Source organism: Poecilia reticulata, linkage group LG15 (assembly GCF_000633615.1).
Source record: "Poecilia reticulata strain Guanapo linkage group LG15, Guppy_female_1.0+MT, whole genome shotgun sequence".
NCBI lineage: Eukaryota > Metazoa > Chordata > Actinopteri > Cyprinodontiformes > Poeciliidae > Poecilia > Poecilia reticulata.
The window spans coordinates 25470448-25490964 of NC_024345.1; the positions used below are offsets into that span (position 1 = coordinate 25470448).

Sequence of the window (20517 nt, forward strand, 5' to 3'; positions counted from 1 at the left end):
CTCAACTAGATATCTTACATGGTAGAGATATTTAATTCAGAAAAATAAAAGTAGGTTGAGCAGAAAAAAACACCAAAAATAAGAAAGTAGAAACAATATGGCTGCTTTTCTTGTGAAGATTTGGTTTTATGATGTGACTTTTTTATTGCTTTCCCAAAAATATATGACATTAGTGGAGTATTTTTTCTGGGGATACATCAGAAAGCGCATCCAAACAGTCCTGAATGGTTCACACATGCAGATAGTAACTTCTGCTGTGAACTTGGACTTGGAAGTTTGGGTCAAATTAGGTCGGGGAATCAGAGCGACACACAAATCTGGTTCAAAGAATGTTGATCCTCGTAAAAACAAGGACTGTGAAGTGAATCGTTGCCACCATCACACACAAGTCAACTGGAAAAACATCTAGAAACACAAATGGACTTGTCTGTGCAACTTTAGCAAATGATGTGTAAAAACCAACATTGCTGGTGCATGCAGTGCGAGCAAGAGTTCAGCTAACATCTGTTGGAAACAGGCTAGTGTGGATAGCATTGCAGAAGAAATGGCATAAAAAACATGGAGAATTTCATTTTTTTCTAAGTTTAAGCAAAACTTAGGGCTGAACAAAACCAAGATGGTACATCGTTTCTGCTATATGCTAACTCGTCTCACTAACAATAGCCAGTTTTCCATTAAGGTGTAATGGAAAAAATTTCATATAAAAGATAAATATTTCATATGTTTGCATCCATTAAACTAATTTGTTGTGTGCAACCTTTGCTACATAGTTTTGTCAGCTGGTTGTTGTGTAAATGAGCTTAAAGAGAACAAAAGCTAAATATTTGCTAGCTAAAAAGCATGCATCCAAAGAATAAACAAACCATATTTTTATGACAAATTAATAATAAAAAAATATATATTTGGGGGACCTATTAAAATGTCTTATACTGACATACCAAGAAAATCAGTTTTTCATTCAGCTTACTTAAATGTGGTACCTATTCATTTTGTCACACAGTGCACACCTTTTCATCTAGATAAATTATCAGAGCAATATTTTTCAATTTTGAATGTTTAAGTCTTGAAATAATGTTGTATTTTTATGCTTTTGCACAATGGACTATGCCAGTGGAGTTAGTTGATCTTTGGTTGTCTATGGGGTGGCAGAAGGCGGGGGTCACCCATGGCGCCATTCATGCAAAAAATCAACCCTGTTTGCAGTCCAAATATTTACCCACTGACCTAAGCATGTTATGCAACACTCAGTCACATTGCCCGCTTTTAGTGCTAATATTGAACGGGCAAAGAGCTTGTCCTGCCTTTGGAGGAGTCGATGCTGTTTCCATTGAGCACTTCACTGTGAAAAATCTGGATTGAAAGAAACTATTTTCCAAAATGAGGGTGAAAATCAGCTCAGTGTGAAGCTTTTAAATAGAATCTTGTAGCTCCTGCTGCTGCTGCATTATAATTATAGGCGACTTATGCTTTCTTGAACAGGTTTAGGCCATACTGGGTTATACAAAACAACTTCACCACATTTTCTTGCACAAAATGATTCTTACATAATGAGATTCTGAGACTCTGCTCAGTTTTGCCTCTTTTGAGCTCCTTTCAGAATGAGCCATTCTGTCACTTTAAATCGAAATACGCCACTGCTGCTGGCCATGCCCTCAACTCAATGTTTACATTTGCACATGAAAAAGGCTGCAAACATATGTGGAGCTATATAACCGTACATCTTTGATAAGCAGTAGAACCTCCTACGCAACAAATAAGAATGCAGAACGTGGTTTCTGAGTCAACAACAAAACACTTGTCTTTTCCAGCAGCCATTGTAAATACAGCAGTAAAACCAGTTGACTGGAACTTTGCTGCGGTTGCTAGGTAACGGGCAGTTCCTGCTTATTTATGAGGCATTCAAAGGTTTTTGAAAGGGCTCATTTTCCAGATACTAAAAAAAAAACAAAAAAACAATAACTTATTACCAAAAAAAGAAAAGGAAACGTTGGTGTGTTCTTTTAAGCACTTAGGATGTTTTTAGAAGCAGAAGAGACCCAAATGGAAGAACAAAGACATGCAAAATGTGAATTTTGCGTAACACGTCCCCTTTAAGGAATGCGTTAGTAGGAGCAGCCTGCAACAGCCAACCATATCGGTCTTGCTAAAACGGAGCGAGCAAAGCGGAAGCAGAGGATTGCCACATTCTTGTGGAGGCCCCACATTCCCCTGAGCATCAAAACAGCATTATAACTCGTACAGCCCCCCTCCGGCGCCTCCTGCCCCCAGCTTCCTGTGCAACAGCATGGCCGCTCAGCCCCTCCCTTCCCGCGCTCTCATCTCGGTTAAGCTCCATCTCCCTCTACCCCGCCGCTCCAAATACATTATTTACACCCCCCACCCCTCCCTTCAGCACAGCTCCAAAGAATCAGGGCAGAGGGAAATAACACCACTGTATAACACTCCCCCCACCACCCTCGACACACACACACATACACACGACGTTGCACACTAAAGCTGACGCCCCACCACCCCCACCTGCTCGCTCTTTTCTCACTCTGCAGGATGAAAATACAGAGCGAGGCTGAGCTGCGACAACGGGAAACTCTGTGAGGCCCCGTCCCTCCCCACTAATCCCTTCTGACGTGCCTCCCGAGGGCAGGGATTTGCTACAAGTCAATGCAGGAGACCTACAGTATGCAAAACAAGCCTGTCTGACTCTCTCATGATGTTCAAAGCCTCTGCACTGCTGGTGAGACAGGAAGGCAGATCAGAGACAGAGAGGGGGGAAATAACTGCACACAGTCTGCTCATGTTAACCCTTTCCTCACCCTCTGCTTCGGTGCAAGCGAGCCACTTCGCTCCACTGTTGCCAGATTGGGCTGGTTTCCGCCCATTTGGGCTTTTTTTTTTTTCTCGATCCTAGATCGACGATTGTTAAGATTTGCGGTTGTTTTTCGGGGGATTACTGGTAGAAATTAGCATTTAGATAAATCCGGTATATTTACGACAGTGTGGTACGTTCATTAATACCCACTGTCCCATTTAAATAAAATAAAATCAATTGTCTTTAGAAAGTGTTCAGAGATTTTTTTTTTAAATAGTTGGCAGAACTATTTATAAAATCTTATTAGTTCATTTATTTTGAAATGTCTAGAATCTGTCGATCGTGACATCATTAACAATTAGTCATTGGTGTCACTCTGTAGTATTGTTGTAAAACAGAAATCCCATGTCAACTTCATGTTTTAAAAGGACACAGCGCCACAAAACACTCAACTCTTGTGTTTCAAGTCCTTTCTAGACACCGGGTTCTATCCAAATGTTTGTGCTGCAAATTTTTGTTGTTGTTGTCAATATCATTTTAAAGATATTTAAGTGTTTCCCAAAGTCACAAAAGGTCAACCAGTCAGTCCACATTTACAAAATCAAACAAAATGTGGTGTAAATCAACTGTGCTATGTTTGTGCGGAAAAAATAATTTTTGTTTGTGTCCTTTTAACTTTTAAGATTAAAAAAAAGTCCAGAGGTTAACCAGAGATCAATCCCCAAAATATTAAGAAAATCAAACAAAATTGCTATAAATAACCTGTTTTATGTTTGTGCAACTAAATTATTTGTTAATTAACAACCAATTTGATTTTGTAGGTGTGGACTGGCTGTTTGACCTTCAATGACCTCTGGAACTATCTATTAATATCTCTACAATGATAGCAGCAGCAAAAAAATAAATAAAAAATTGCTTCACAGACACTTGACATTAATTTAGTTACATTTGAAGAAGGTGGGGAGTCTAACTTCATTCAGGTCCTGGTCAGAATTTAGTAAAGCAAAAACAAAAACATGAAGTCCATAAATGCAGTCGATAACCAATAAGGCATATATGACTATATATAAACATCCACGTCTGGTGCTATTACCGTCAGCGTTTCATTAGCGGTTGAGATTATTTTGGAGTTGGGCGGGTTCCACATTGTGTTTGGGCTGGAAACTTTCAGTCAGATCTGGCAACCCTGCTTCCCCACGTCTAGTTTCACCTCTTGCCTACATCGTGCATGCAACATAATGCTGACGACACATGACACGATCTCTCTGTCACTGCAGCCCCGCTCACTTCTACCCTTCTCGTTTCTCTTCAGCTGTTACAACGAGGCACGTTATCAAAGCAAAAAGCACAAAAACCGCAGAGCGTAAACAGGAATTCACAGGTCATGTGATGCGTTTGCTTCTCTTCTTTTGGTGCTATCAAGCAATTTGGCAATGAGAAGATCCATGTTTGGAGGCCCCGTGGGTGGGCGGATGACGGGTGACATTATTAGAGAGAAGAAGTCACACATTATGGTTTGGGATTTTGTCCAAGCTCTCCGGCTCACACTGAAAAAGAATGTAAACAAGTGAGTTCAGAGGGGGGAAACCAGCTTGGAGAGTGGAGGAAGGGCAGGAGAAGAAGCAAAATTACAGAGGAGGAGATTGGAGGGGGGGGCGGGGGGGGATAGCAGCAGAGGAATGGAAAAAACAGATGACAGAAAGATATTACCCCACAGAGGAAGAGAAATCCACCGGGATTTGTAGCCTGCTTTACGTTCACGTGATTGGCTAAACTGTTGACTCCACCCTCCCCATCACCACGCTTTTTTTTTTTTTTTTCCACCCAACCTCAGACCCTTTGAGACGGAAAATGGGTCATCTCTGTGTGAAAGTTAATACTCTTAGCACGTACAGCGCCGCTTTATTTTTAGGACGTGCCTTGGAAATTTTTTCTTCCTACTTTCCGCCCCCCTTAGTGGTGAACGGCAGTAAAAAAACTCGCGGTTAAATAAAGCGTGTTGCTACCGTGAGGGGCCTTCCAGGTAGCCTTGACGTGGCTGGTGTTTCTCCCGAGCCTCCTGCCCTCGCCATGACAAAGTAAAGTTCCAGGCTGCAGACACCAGCAGCACGACCACGACACGCGCCGCAGGACACCGACAGCAGAGCAAAATATCACATTTGCGATATGACTTGACACAGGCTGGTATTTGGGAGCACAACTGCCTGCGAATAGTTGAAACCTGTTTCTATTAACTAGAAAATTACGCGAACTGGAACTGTGAAAATAAAATAGCTTAATGGAAGTACGGCAATTTCGAAAAGACATTGTGAAAGGAGGTGTTTCTATAGCGGTATCCAATTTAGTGCATTTTGCCGAAGAAGACAGGAGGATGGTAGCGCTTACCTTATTCGCGTGACTTTAACAACACCGCAGTTGCGAAGTTTTGCGCATATTTGTAATAGAAACGCAGCTAAGGATGACTTCCCATTTTAATAACTTTAACATGAATTATTCCGCAGAGTGGAAACCAAATCGGCACAAACACAGAAACTAGCATCCATAGTTTTCCTACTTTTTGCTCTTACAGCTTACAGCCAATCAGCGAAAAGGACAATGAATGGCGCCGCTGTATTGGCTGCTTTGCAAACCCCAACCAATAGCGTTTCAACTAACATTGCGCCAACATCACAAGTTGCATTTTCTTTTGAATATTTTAAATAATCTCTACAAGGAAATTGGGAAACAGGCGATTTATCCAAAAATAATTTTCAGACATGTTCCACAGTCATTGAGTCAGTGAATCTGTGAATACCGCACCGTCAATAGTTGGGTTCAACTTTCAATTGCTCTTTGTACATAATGTCATTCCTTTTTGACGACTTGTTTTTTTAGAGAGCTGGTTCTTTAGTAGCGCTACATGCTGGCTAGCCTTAAAAACACCACTATCTTAATAGCAGCGATAGGTGGCACTGCTTTAGTTTCCAATTCCACATAATTTAATGCTTAAAGCACTTTCATGTAAGTGCGAACAAAGTCAGTTTTCATTCAGTCAACTGACTGAGCGTGCTGAATTATCAACAAGTCTTATCAAAAGAGCGAGGGAGCTGGCTAGTGTCTGCTAAACTCCTCATTAAAAGATTCCCATCAAAAGCGAGACGATCTTTGATTATCCTAACTGTAATAATCATGTTATTATTCAACAGAAGCAAGGACATCTGTTGCTTTTATGGCTGTATAAAACTTTTGCATAAATACTTTGATAGCACTCAGTCATTACTCAAGGTGACCCAATCCGCTGTATACTGATTTGATATTTTTTAGTTGAAGTAAAGTTTCTGTTTTGAATTTTGCCAAATAAAACTGATGTGATGAATATGGGAAAGAAAACATTATTCACTATGTCTTAATCCAAGGCAGATTACTGACCTCTTTTCCCTTTAAAAATGTTGGCTATATCGAGTCTATGTTTTCTGAGTGTTTGGTTTGGAGGTTTGGAGATCTGGAGTACTACAGTTGATTAAGTAATTGTAATATATTCACAAAGTGACGCAGCCTATAAAATCATAATTTCACTGCAAATAAAACAGTCTTTGCCACATCGTCCTTCGCTACTCCCAGTATAAAACTACTTAGAGGCAACACTCTGAGGATGTCAAATGTGGAGCAGTGCAGCAGAGCCTACGTGAAGCTGCCATAGAAACTGCACACAACCGAGTTATTTCTGGCTGCCTTGAACTCCCAAACACAGCTGCTCCTACATAACCAGACATCTCCACCGCTTCGTTCAGATGACACTCGCTGTACAGAGGCTGCAATCAAGCGCCTGACATTTAAACTCACACTATGAAACAGCACCATGCAAAAAGGTCATGAGCTGTTGTGGATAATTTGTTGACAAGATCTCAAATTATTACAGTAATTACGACGTTCCCAAGTGTGGATGGCCTCTGGCTGCTTTTCTAAGCCCTCCACCAGTTTTAGGGTGTAGTGTATTTAAAAAAAACGGGCTATTTCCGGTTGTTTTTATTAAACTAACAGGTTGGAGTCTGTCGCCATGTGAAAGTTGGGGGAATAAAAATGTGTATCAACTGGTGAAAACACAGTTTCTGCTGCAGGCAAAGCCATTGTTGTTGCTGTTAACTGGAGCTGCTGCGCTCCCAGGTTAGAGCCCAGCCTGGAGCAACAGCGCCCCCTACTGCCCGGCTAGAGGTAGTTGGTTCATTTTAGCGCTGACTCATTATCACCATGCAGACAATACAGTAAAATTAAAAATATTTCCCGCTCGGACGAGACCACAAACGTCTGTGATTTTTGCAGTAAAAATTCCACTGTGCAACACAAAAACAGAACATTTTGCTGTGTCATCATAATCAACAACAATGTCTGCTTTTTTTGTGAAGATTTTTACTGTTTTTTTTTCTTTTTTCTTCTTCTTCTCAGTTTGCAAACCCCCAGAGCATCCAGCAGTGGTCTGGTATCCTTCAGTGACCCTTCAGCCAGTCTGCAGGGGAGGAACCACAGAGCCAGAGCCAGTGGCTGGCTGTTTATTTATGGGAGAAGCAGAGCTGTGGTAAACTGGGAGGGTAGCACAGCCAGAAGCAGACCACAGTTTCAGATTTACCTTCTGCATCTTTCTCCAAAACGAAAGATTAACTCGTTTTTCCCGCACAGAGACTTGAAGTCAAAAAGGCTTCTCCAGCTCCACCAAATGACTCTAACAGCAGCTCATGAGTTCATGGAAAATGGATGGAACAGTGACCACCATTTAGTCTTCACTTGACATTTCTGAGCCGTCGTTCCACTTTTCATTCCTTGTTGTAGAAAAACTATTTTTTTTTTTTCCCCTCCGTCTTTGCTCTCGTTTCCTGGCAACCTCGTGGCCCAGTTTCCTCTGGCCAGCGCTCTCGGAATAACAGCTGCAGACTGGGATAAAAATAATTACGCCTCTATTTGTCTTCCAAACCGGACCAGACCCACTCCCTTCTCCTAAACTTGGTTGCTCCACTTTTGCTCTCATGCACACACAATACAGCCATTCATACCGAAGACTCGCTGTGGGTCAGGGGACTCACAGGATCTGAGGTTTCCGCATGCTGGCCGGACACAGAAATAGAAAACTCCTGACAGCAGTCGTACATTATTCTGGTGGTGCCTGGATGTTATGAATGGCAACAAAAAGGCACCACCGGGTTTGATTTATGCTCCCCTGTGCGCATGTTTTCATGCCACATTTTGGTATTTTATCAAAATATTTGATTCTTGCAAAAGCACAGCAGGGCTTTTCCTATGCACGACTGCTGCCATCTGCTGGTTCAAAGTGGATCATGTTCCCTTGATGAATCCTTTCAAATCACACATTTAATGTGACGTAGATCCTGCGTAGTTTTACTGGAAAACGACCAAATCTGCCCCGATATAAACCTGGTTAAACTCTACACCGCAAACACACAAAATCTTATACATTTTGCCAGGTGTTTTTGTCTGCAAATATCTTAAAATTAATTTTCAAGTAACTTTTCAGCAATTTATAAGAGCTTGTTTTAAGTAAATAATTCCCTAATATTGATTGAGAACCGGAAGACAATAAAAGCAAATTCCTTATTTTTCCAGCTTTATGAAGTCTGACTTTGAACACAAAACCAGTTTGTCTTGCCTTTTTTTTTTTTTTTACCAATTTCTCAAAAACTTTCCAACCTGGATGATCTTTTCATCACCTTTCTGCAAACCTCGACTTAATAGGATATAAATGAGTATTTGAAATATCCTAATCAGATTCAGCTTATTTGATGGGTAAGAGTGAAGAAAACCGAATGCTTTAACAAGTTCTAGTCGAGGTTGTGGTTCCACCGTCTGGTTATTGTAGTTTTTCGTTTCTACAGGCCAGCTTGTTTTCAGAGGAATGTCACCAGATTGGGTGGAAAAAAGCAGCAGAGAGCCACTGCAGTCAGAAACATGTTTTAATGTTTTATTATGGAGTTTTACACAAATAGGTGACAGACTAGAATATAAAAATAACATTAAACCAACAATGCCAACGCATTTTCACAGAAATTAACACGCTTTGTTGTTTTCTTCTTCTCCCCGTAGACAAATTTAATGTCATACTCATAGCAACATACGACAAATTGTCTACTTTAATTCAATATATTACTATTGCCATGATGCTCCAACCAAAACAAAAAACACATTGAGTAAAAACAACAAACAAAACGACTAGAAAACAATGTTTGATGAGAGTGAGGAGAGACTCCAGAATATCATAAAGTATGTCGTATTTAGGCTGATAAGTCACAACAGTCTTCAATATTCAACAATGCTGCGGTAATCACCGTTAAACCCTTTTAAGGAGAAGTAAAAGCAGTTTTGTCTCCAACTCGTTTGCACATTCATTCGACGTCATCCTCTGATAAAGCCTGGGAGCTGATGATTCGCTGAAAACAGAAACAAACAAAAAATTAACACCTTATTAAGCTGTTCAACTATATATTATTTTCAAAGTATTTCTGTCTTAGAGGTGAAATAGCAAAGAGCTACAGTGACTCTGCTCTCAGCTTTGGATGGTTCTAAGTTTGATCTTGCACCCTTTCTTGTCCCAGAAGCCACAGAAGCCACTGAGGGGTTTTCTAAGGATGCTGCAGCGCCGTTTCTCACTGGAAGAAGAGTCTCACCTGGCTGATTGTGGGCAGTTTGGTGAGCAACATCTGAAAGACTGGCGGAGGCAGCGTCTGCTGGAGGACCTGGAGCAGCTGCTGCGGCTGACCGCACACTGCGATCGCATTGGTCAGGTGGTCGACACCTTTCTCAAACTCACCTGGGTCGAAGTGAAGAGGAGGGAAATTATACATAAGGTCATCAACGCAGTCAGAAACGATAACATTTTGAAAACAGAAAAGAAAAAAAAAAACTTTTGGACACCCTGCTTCACCTTTCAGATTTCTAATTTGCTCTGGTCTCAAACTTGTGGCGGCCATTTTTAATGAGAACTAGATTTTTTTATAAATCATCCCAAGGAATTGTATTTTATTACAATATTTTGTGGTACTGTTGTGATAAAGAGAAAAAAGTTACAATAAGAACTACTTATTATTTAGGTAACTATGTGACTAAATGACAGCAATCCGAGTCTCTCAAACCATTTGTAAAACTTTTTTTTTTATTACAGTCACATAAAGAAGTGTGATTTTTATCACTGCAATGCAAACAGTAACTGTATTTAATCATATTTTCTAATTCATTGATGCCCACACTGAACATACAGTGGAATAAGATAGTAAAGCTAATTACCCTGACAGTTTTGGGAGTTTTTAAACATCAATTGGAGTTTCTTGTGACAAAGATAAATCAAAATTCTTTTAAGAAATATGTCATGACAAACCCCCAACCACACTTATTACTGTGCATTAAAGCTTCAACTTCCTCTTTTTCAGAGATTTGTATTCTTCTTATCTATCTAAAGTTATTTGACCTGAATTGGGTTAATTTATGGGCCTAAATCTATAGAAGGGTTTTTAACCAAGTGACTCATTTCTACTGGATGACATTTTCTATTGAATACTACCAACGTTTCATAAGAGGCACATTTCCTGAGCTGTTGTCGCTTTGCTTTCATACACGGCGAACATCAGCTGCATTTAATCACAAGCTCCTGAACTAACAGCTTTATATCTTGTATATAACTCTGATCTGCATATTGACCATTTATTCAACAGCTCGAGTTATGGTTTGCTTTTCAAAACTGACAAATAGCTCAATAAATTTGGCAATTTCTTAAATATTGCAACACTGACAACCACTGCTATCGTTGATGTTTCCACCACACACTGAACATTAACAACCTGCATCAAGGTTTAAGATAAAGACTAAACATTTTTGATCCATCTGCTGAAATCTGACTGGTGTGCAGAGCGTGAACCCTGCAGATTTTCAAGTTTGACTGACATGCGACTGTAACTCAGAGAAACGAAGCAGTGTAGAGCTGAAAATTATGATGAGCACAAAATGATTTAATTCAACTTGAGATCATTTCCAACTGATCAGTGAATCTCAGATTTAAGCTTGCACCCGAGGTGCTGGAGATTTTCCTGGTATACTTGTTCCGACAATCATTTACTCGATGGATTAGAAATCTGTTTAAGATTAATGTTAATTAGTAACATTAGTGAATAAACTCAGAGAACATTGCTTCTGTTTTTTATTCCTGGATTTGCTCTGTCCTCTCAAACTGATTGTGCTCCTCTCAGGAGAAAAGATTTTTGCAACTTGACATAATGGAAAGCAACTGGGCTCAACATTTTAACAAAAGAAACAATTATCTGAATTTTAAACCCTCACTATAACTGGACCAAACTGGAATATATGCAACTGAATCTGAATAGGACGGCCTCTGCCTCAAGCTTGCAATAACAATATTAATTACTATTAATCAATATTTTTCTGACTTTTTATTCATTACAATGTCTTTGTCTCCATTTTGGAGCTTTTTGGACACACACACCTCACATGCTACGCCATCTTCTTCCAACTACTTCCTGTCTTTTTTATTCATCTTTTCTGCCAGCAGTAACATCGAGTTGTTGATCACGATTGTGTGATGCAAAAAAGAGTTTCCATTGCAATTTTCCAAAATATACCAATTTCGAAACAGTCAAAAGTACCTTAGTGGAATAACTCACATTTTGCGAAAATGACGCGTTTCCTTTAAGCATATTTATTTTTGTAATTCCAATTTCTGCAAGTATATGGTCAATGGGAATGCAGCTAATGTTGCCTGGTGGGTGGACGGAGCATATCTGGAAATGTATTGGACCAAGTTGTTTAGCACTTCATGAAAACACCAAATTTAAGTGATATACTTTTCTTTGCATGTTTTAGAATTTGAGATTTTGGTTGAACATTTTGTGTTTCATGAGATTTAGATAAAATAAGATTTGATTAGACGTAGAATCAATAAACTGAAGTAGAAATGTAAGCTTAATAAAAGCGCCATGTGAGATGGCGGGTTACCTTGTGACAGCAGCTCTTCTCCCAGCTGGATTTCTTCCAAAAAGAACTTCTGAACGGCTTCTGCGTCCTTCAGGTCAGGCAACTTCACAGCAAACAGTCCACGATCACCCATTTTATATTCAAGACATAATTGATTTAATAACAGTGTCATAGACGCCTCACCTTTGCCATTCCCGTCTTCTCGCTTGACGCTTTTTGTTTTCTTCTACCTGTGAGAAAGAAAACAGTGTTTTGATCGAATCGAGTTAAATAAACTTGAAAACACGTGGTTACAGGATTAGAAAGACTAAAGCTAAATCAGGTATATCAGGTTTAATTACGAAACTATCTCACATGTGAAACTAACATGCATAATAATGTTCTCATCTCGTTCTCATCTTGAATACAGAAAATATCTATCATCGGGGAGCGTGTATGTAGAGTTTTTAGTGCGGTGTCCTTGCGGGCTGCAGCTAGCTATATGATGCTAACGGTGCTAGCACAACTTCACGGTCGGTATAAAAACTTACGTTCACGAAGCTTTTCTTTAAACAACGGGTCGCTCCGTCTCTTCCTGTCAAAGTAAATACAGTACGCGACGAACAGGGCCCCACACATCCCGGCCACCATCGCACTCGTCCTGCCGCTCATCATGTTTAAAAACCGCTCATGGACAAGCACGGCTAGCTACTAGCACACTGCGGCGGAAAGGAAATACGAACCACCTGACGTCAGACGTAATGTCCACAGGACAAGGTCATTTCCGCTCGTCTCCTACAAACATGGCGCTGTTGACTTTTTAAAATTTGTATTTATTTGGAATTACAATTTTTTTAATTGAAAAAAATATATATATATTATTTTTGTAATCTTATTTATAACAATGAACAGTAAAACAAGCAAAACAAAACAAAAAATATCGTGAATGCACAGCAAGATGAAGTTGCTAGAGGTAGCATGAATAATAATAAAAAGGGAATGTTAATATATAACATATATCATCAGAGTAAATATTATTATTGTACTATTTAAGAATACGTATACAGGCACACAGACAGATAGATCATGCACCATGGTAACAGTGAGCTAACAATGGCACCACCTGTTGGAAGTTTCTCTGTGACGCAAAATACAACAAATAAAGACACACCATACTTTTCAAATTGTTACATATAAAACATATTTATATAAAACATTCTAGGACTTTTGTTACACTTAAGAATTAAGCAATACTTTGCACTGGTGTATCACATGAAAACCCAGTAAAATAAAAGGAAGTTTGGCGTTATAATGTGACTGATTTGCAGGATAGATGTTAATTTAAAGAAAGTAAATGGGTAAATGAGTATATTGAAATTTAAAAATGTAATTTAAGATAGAATTAATCCATGCCTTTTTACACCTGCTTCAATTAATGATTAAATGTTACAATGTCCTGACATACCATCTCTGCTAAATAAAACAGCCCTTCCAGTCTTTTGTAACTCTAATCAAAAATATAGATATGTCAGTTTTCTAGTAATAAAAAAAGGTCTGTTGTGAAATTCAAATTAAAAATATAAAGTCTGTATGTGTGATGTTTTTGACTTATTTCCCTTATCTCTGTTTATCAGCTTGAAATCTCCTCAGTTTAACACCAGGCCTCTGCTTGGAGCTGGTAATCTGACAGCCTATAATTAAAGTTTACATTTATAAATCCATTCACTTAAAGAGTCATTACTTCACAAACCTGCAGATTAATTAAGTGGCGTATTTCCTGACAGGAGAGCATGTCCAATACGATCCACTTAGCAATCAAAAGCTAATTTTTTTAAGCTCATTACTCTTTAGCTGAAAGGCAAAATTAGATCTGCTGTAAAATCTAATCAACATGAAACAATCCAACTCAGACGTTATGTGTTTTGTTGCACGTTAATCCTTAGTTTCTTTTAAGTGGGCACTTCTCTTGAATAAACAACGATGCAATGAGGCTGGAAGGAAAGTACGATTATTTAAATTAGTGACAAAAAACCTTGCTAAAGTAATAACATAAATGTATATAACTTATGTATATCCAGTAAAACCTAATTCACACTTATGTATGAAATAAGTTAACAATTTAGTGAATAATTAAAAAATCTTATAAAAATGGGGGGAACTGTCATCTTCAGGTTAATGGTTCATATTTCTGACACTTGAAATGCAAAATACTTATAAATATTTATAAATAAACTGATGCAAAAGACAGACACTTCACAAACTATGGCATTTATTTCAAACAGAGGCTTCTGCTTTGCTTACATTTTTACAATAAATTACACAATGACCATCATCAGATGAGCCTAATAAATACTACAGAGCTTTTTTTTATGTATTTATTTATTTTTATTCAGACAAGCTCCTTTACTGTGTCTTAATCTACGATGCTTCAGGCCGAGTTTTGTTGGAAAACAGTTCAGCCGCATCCAACACCATAATTCTTCTCTAACAAGCAAAATCAAACAAAGACTAAAGAAAATACAAACTACAGAGAAGATTAAATAAAAAAATGAAATAAAATAAAAAAAGAGGAAAAATACAAAAGGACAATCAGGATTTGGACTGAACGGAACATAAAGGAAGGAAAGAAAAAAAACTTTAAATTCATGGAGAATAAACATGCTGCAACCCTCAGTATTTACACTCTGACTACAGTTAAAACCGTAAAACTGTCTGTACAGAAAAGTACATGTTATTAACAGTGCAAGATATTAAATAGCTCGACTCAAAACACTTCTCAATATACAAATGTATAACAAAAGCATACAATTACATACAAGTGCTGGACAAAAATGTAACTTCGGGATATCATACAGTGTGGGGATTTATACAAAGGAAAACACCAGAGGGATGTCGTTAGAAATGTTCACACAAACGTCACTTTGTGATATAAATGCACATTTACAATACCTCTACCTTTATTCTGCTCGGAGTACAGGGAACGGTTTCGGTAGGGACGATGACGAGAACAGGCCTGCATACTGTTACTGTTCAGGAGTAAAATCAGAAAAGTCTTACTGTGGCAAAAAAATAAACAACAGCTGTAAAAATTCATATTTGAAATACTGCAAATGTTGGACTCTTGTTTTTAATGTTTTAGGCAGTACTTAAATACAAGGCGCAGCTCAATAAATTGGAATATGATTGAAAAGTTTGTTTATGACAGTAAGGCAGGTAAAAACTCTAGTTTTCTTACAGAGTGAAACTTTTAAAACATTTATCTTTGCTCAAGATAATGGTTACAGATAATGAAAATATTCAATTTCACCAAAGATTTGAACATTTCCATTAGACCCCCCCCACCCCCCCAACCAAAAAAAAAAAAAAAAAGGATTTTTAATACAGAAATGTTATTGTATGAAGCTGGATGTTCACAGAGTGCTGCATCTAAATAAATCAATGCAAAGTTCAGTGGAAGGAAAAACTGTGATAGAAAGAGATGCACAGGCAGCAGGGAAAGAATCCTACTGAGAATATTATGAAGTAAAGCCCAGTGAAGTGTTTGGAGGAGATTCACAAACTGTGGACTGCTGCTATGCTCAAGCACATTAATGGAAAGTTGAGTGGAAGGAAAAACTGAGAGAAAAGGCACACTTTAAAGTTACTCGAGATGATTTAGAGTGCTGTGTCATATGACTTCTAACCTGATTACACTGTCAAAAGTACCAACACCTGGTTATTTAATTAGAGAACAGATTTATCTGACCTAAACCTCAAAGAATCTAATCAATGTTGTCAAGAGGGAGACAATTAAAGACAGGATGAAAGTTGCCATTACACTTCAGCAGCGCAGCAGGTTGAAAACAGTAATTCATGCATAAAGAGCCTCAAAAAGAAAAAAATCTTTAATCATAAGACTTCAGTTATCCCCTTTTTTCAACATTTTCCTTCCACAAAACTTTCCAATGATTTGTTTGCATAAAAACCCCCTGTGAACAGCTTCTTCAGCAATTAACTTTTGTAGGTCACAACCTAACATTTCTGCACTAAAAATCCATTTTTATTGGTCTTATATAATTTTAGTGTTTTATTAGCTGCAAGCCAGAATCACCTAAAGTATAAACACATATTACTCTGAGCAAAATTAATCTATACAGTGAAATAAATCAAACTTTTGATTATATTCTAGTGTATTGGGATGCAGCTGTATTTAGTTTGATGCAGTTACAGAATCACATCTTCAGCGAAGGCGGAAGGGCAGGAGAGTTAATGGACCGAGAGAAAACGTGACGAATTAAAGCAGACAGGCTCTAAAAAAAATAGATGAAGTGATCATTCACCGATTTCATCACTCCACAGTGATACCCAAGATGGATGAGTATTCAGTAGTAGATTCTCAAACACATTGAAAGCATCTGTCAGATGTAGCCCTTCGCTGGCCGCTCACTCACAAGCCGATCGTCAGTGTGTTGGTTTTTATTTTTGTTTTGTTTTTTTAGAAAACGGACCGTCATTCTCAAAAGGAGCAAAAGGCACTACTGCATTTTTCCATCTGCATCCGGTGGAGTTAGATGAGCTGGGCGGAAGCCTCCTCCTTCCTCCTGCACGCGAGAACGGAGCGCTTCAGATGAAGAGCGTGGACAGAGAGATGTGGCAGAATGACGTTTTGTTTGCCCTTAGTGCCGGAGAGGCGGCGATCCGCAGAACGGAGCGGAAATGATCCGATACCAACTTCGAACGAATGGAAGCCATTATTGCTTGTAAAGGAAATAACTCGATAAAAGAAATGGGGCTGGACGATAAATCAATTGTATCGATTAATTTAATTTTTGGAAAATCTGGATTTTTTTCTTTACCAATGCGCTCCTTCAGTTTCAATAGTTCAGAGTGATGTCAGCACTCCCAGGGCGGCCATTTTGTTTGACAAGCATGTTTTACCGCTTCTGTTTATTTGGACTATGAATTTATTTCAACCCTACGGCAAAATATCAGAATCAGGCCAAGATTTTTTTTTTATTATGAGAATAAAGTCGTAATATTAGAAGAATAAGGTATTAATGTTATTAACATTCCTCATTTCAAATGTAAAATGAGGAATCTTTTATCTTTAGAAGCTCAAAGGACACTATAGTACTATCTAGTACTAGAAAGGCTTTAATACATCGTTAACGTGTACCATCATTTTACAGATATAGTGCTATAAGTTTAAGAAATAAGAAATTATTACAAACAGCATGTTTTTAAAATGTGCAAGCATCTGTACATTTTGAAGAAAGATCTTCAAAGATCTTCAAGAAAGATCTACACAATATGAGGTGGTCACATCATATCCTGATAACGTAAGGTTTTTTCTCATTAAAAACTTTTTTTCTAGTAATTTTCTGATTTTTTTGGTAGAATTGCGTCTTTGTTCTTCAAAAATTATGACTATATTCTCATAATTAAACAAAACTTATCGTAGGTTGGCCCTACTGCATCACAGAAGGAAATAAAAGCCATTTTTTGAAAGTATTTTATGTAATTTCTTTCTTTTTTGGAAAAGAAAGAGCAAAAACAAGTCGATTAAAATTGGAAATTGGATTTGTTATGAAAAAAATTGCATAATTTATTTTTAAGCCATATCGCCCAGCCCTAAAAAGAAACAAAGCGCTAAAGTGAAATCTAGATAATCTTTTTGACAATTTTCACCCCCCCCAACCTCCCTCTCCTTTAACACAATCTTCGTAAAAGTGCACTTAAGTGCGGATAGCTTGCCGAGGAAACAGTTGTCAGTAGAAAATAGTGCTCGTTTCTCGTCTGGTTTTTTGTGCCCCAGCAGCGGCGGAGAACCGGTCAGATCCGTCTCGCCATCCTGCTGAAAAGGAAAGGGGGCGGCGACCTCGGGGTGCTGGTTAAGTGCTTCGTGCGGTGGCTCCTCGCGGCTTCGTCCTGTCACCTGCACTCTACTGACACCCCGGAGTTCTGAGACGAGGACGACGAAGATGGTACCGGAGGGTCGGCGAGCGTCAGCATGACTGCTGCTGTTAGCGAGCTGGAGGATGGTGAAGAAGAGGAGGAGGAGGAGACGGCCACTGCACCTTCAGGTTTAAAAAAAGAAAAAAGAAAAGTTTAGAAAGAGTTTTTTTTTTTTTTCTGTATTTTGACCCAGCAAAGATTCAGACAGCTGACTTACTTTCTCTTTCCTTCTTCTTCATGCGTTTCCGTCTCCTGTCGATGGAGGCCACCTCCGACTTCAGGGAGAGGTAGTGATTCCGGATGTCTTGCAGTTTCTCCTGAAGAAACGAAATCCTCTCCAGACTGCTCATCTTTTCCAGATCAGCTAAGTGGAAACAAAACAAATGAGTTTAGTAACACAAAGCACAGTGCCTTGATAATTAATTACCGACACTCCATGAACCCCGTCACATTTTTATGTTCATCCTCTAGTGCCAACGTCCTACAACTTTTCATGCATTCCTGCTCCAACAAACCTGAACCAAACGGCTGAATTTCCTCCTTGGAACATCAGCAAGTTTAGTAAATGCCTGGTAGTTAACCATTCATTTAATTTGGGTGTACTAAAGCAGGAATGTATGCAAAAGTTGCAGAATGGTGGAACACCAGGACTTACACTGCAAAAACACAAAATCGGGTATTTCTGGTCTAGTTTTTAGTGCTAATATCTTTGTACATTTGAAATAAGACAAAACTATCATACAAGTAAGTTTTCAGTCAGAAACAAGAGCTTGTTTTAAGTCAATAATTCATTAATATTGATGAAAAAGTATTGTCTATAAGTGAAATAGTATGCCAGTGGAACAAGACATTTTAACTTACAACACGGGAAAATCTATCTCCTCTTCCACTGGCAGATTATTTTACTCATAATTAATAATTATTCATCAATATTAAGGAATTACTGACTTACAAACAGCTTAAGGCAAGTTACTTGTGACCTAGTCTTTCCTTATTTAAAGAGTACTAAGATATTTCCACTAGAAACTAGAAACTAGTACAAAGATACTTGATAAGATTTTGAGTTTTTGCTGTGCAACACAAGGAAGGAAAATGATACATAATCTTTAACATCTTTACAGCTAAAAATCTACATTTGTACCCCCTCTACTAAATAAAACAAGTTTAGAGTCACAAATATTACATTATCTTTTGTTAAAAGACATCTTATAATTTTTGATAAATATTTACTACAGGAAATCTATTATGATTTCTAAAGAGCAATAATTTTGTTCCTGTTTCTACGCTTCAATGTAAAGAAAAACATAAAACTTGTTCAAAGGAATGATGGCTACATTTTCTTACATGGGATGTTGATATTTGCTGACGTTTTCAAACCTAATAAGAAAAGTTAACATAAATAAAAAGGGAAGGTACCTTTAGTGTCACTCTGTTGTGGAAATTAAATGCAATTATTCCATAGAAATTAAAGAAATATAATAAAATAATCAAACTGAAAAATAAAAAAACTTCAGAATTTTCAAAACATTTTCTTTGAGAATTTTTGTCAAAGTTTTTAAGAGGCTCCAGAAGGTACATTGAATGAAAAACTTAAAGAGGTCAGGAAACTTTTACTTACACATCTGGAAACTCCATTTGTAGATGCGCGGCGATCTTACATGGCTGTCTCGGTGCTGGGAGTGATCGGGGTCTCCCTGCTTGTGGTACTTATGGCTGGAGGGCGGGGATCGGCCGTGATACTTGGGCGACGCGGCGGCCTTCAGGTCCGATGAAGTGTTCTTACAGGCGGCCGATTTGGCCGAGCCTTCAACAACAGACTGGTCCTCGCTATCACTGCTGTTAGCTGAGGAAGACATGAAGAGACGAAAGGAAAAATTAGTTGATTAATACAAATAGATGGAAAGAAAGTCAACTGGAAAGACAAGAAAAAAATGGATAAATGATTGAATGAATGTGATGGACGATGGAGAAAGAATTGGGCTGACATTGATCGATGAAAAGAACAGACTGCTGGCTGGCTGGCTGGCTGGCTGGCTGGATGGATGGATGGATGGATGGATGGATGGATGGATGGATGGATGGATGGATGGATGGATGGATGGATGGATGGATGGATGGATGGATNTGGATGGATGGATGGATGGATGGATGGATGGATGGATGGATGGATGGATGGATGGATGGATGGATGGATGGATGGATGGATGGATGGATACAGACACTAGATGGATGGATGCACAGAATAGGTGAAAAAGAGACAAATTGTTACTTGAATTAATTAAGTAAAAGATGGATGGATGGAACAAATGGATGGATGAAGCTGGACTAATCTTAGTGATCTACAGACCTTGCCAACTTGAAGAAATGATAAAAAGGTGGCACATTTTCAAAAATAAAACAGCATAAAGCTATTGTTTCATGACTATTTTTCCAAACTTCTTCAGATTAGATTTAAACTCAGACGGTTCTGATCTTCTACCTGCTTTCCTGTTCCTTTTGGGAGGCACACCAAGGCTTTTGCGGTTAGACTTGTGTTTCTTCGAGACTCCACCTGTCTGTGATTCCTTCTGCCTCTTCTGACTCACAGATGCTACAAACAGATTTAGAAAAGAGATTTCAGCTTCTCAGCAGTTCACTTTAAATAAGAGTATCAATATAAGGAAGGATTTAGGACAGTGGTCTCAAAGCATGACAGGAGACCTCTCCAAAAGCAGGAAATGGACTACAGAGCAGGGCATTCTGGGTAAATACAACCAAAACACACACGTGAGTCTATCACTAGCGGGAGAAATGGCTTGTGGTCTTTTACCAACGACAAAAATCTGATGGCACTG

General features: G+C 38.6%; 2 protein-coding genes across 7 annotated transcripts in view; both read right to left on the minus strand.

The window, feature by feature from the left end:
• Positions 1-8727: 8727 nt before the first annotated feature.
• Positions 8728-12489, minus strand: tomm20a (translocase of outer mitochondrial membrane 20). The gene is made up of 5 exons (XM_008430261.2): positions 12301-12489; positions 11954-12000; positions 11792-11873; positions 9457-9599; positions 8728-9219 (listed from the first exon to the last, which is right to left on the minus strand). The coding sequence occupies exons 1-5, from the start codon at positions 12422-12424 to the stop codon at positions 9175-9177; spliced, it is 441 nt and encodes a 146-aa protein (XP_008428483.1). The 5' UTR covers positions 12425-12489; the 3' UTR covers positions 8728-9174.
• Positions 12490-17297: 4808 nt separating this feature from the next.
• arid4b (AT-rich interaction domain 4B) overlaps positions 17298-20517 on the minus strand; it is a 47236-nt gene continuing 44016 nt past the window's right edge. For all 6 annotated transcript variants that reach the window (XM_008430259.2, XM_008430256.2, XM_008430260.2 and 3 more), the window contains 4 exons: positions 20163-20273; positions 19302-19526; positions 17901-18047; positions 17298-17805 (listed from right to left, as the gene is read on the minus strand). In XM_008430259.2, coding sequence (XP_008428481.1) covers positions 17660-17805; positions 17901-18047; positions 19302-19526; positions 20163-20273 — 629 coding nt within the window. In that variant the 3' untranslated portion in view covers positions 17298-17659. The remainder of the gene's footprint in view (positions 17806-17900; positions 18048-19301; positions 19527-20162; positions 20274-20517) is intronic.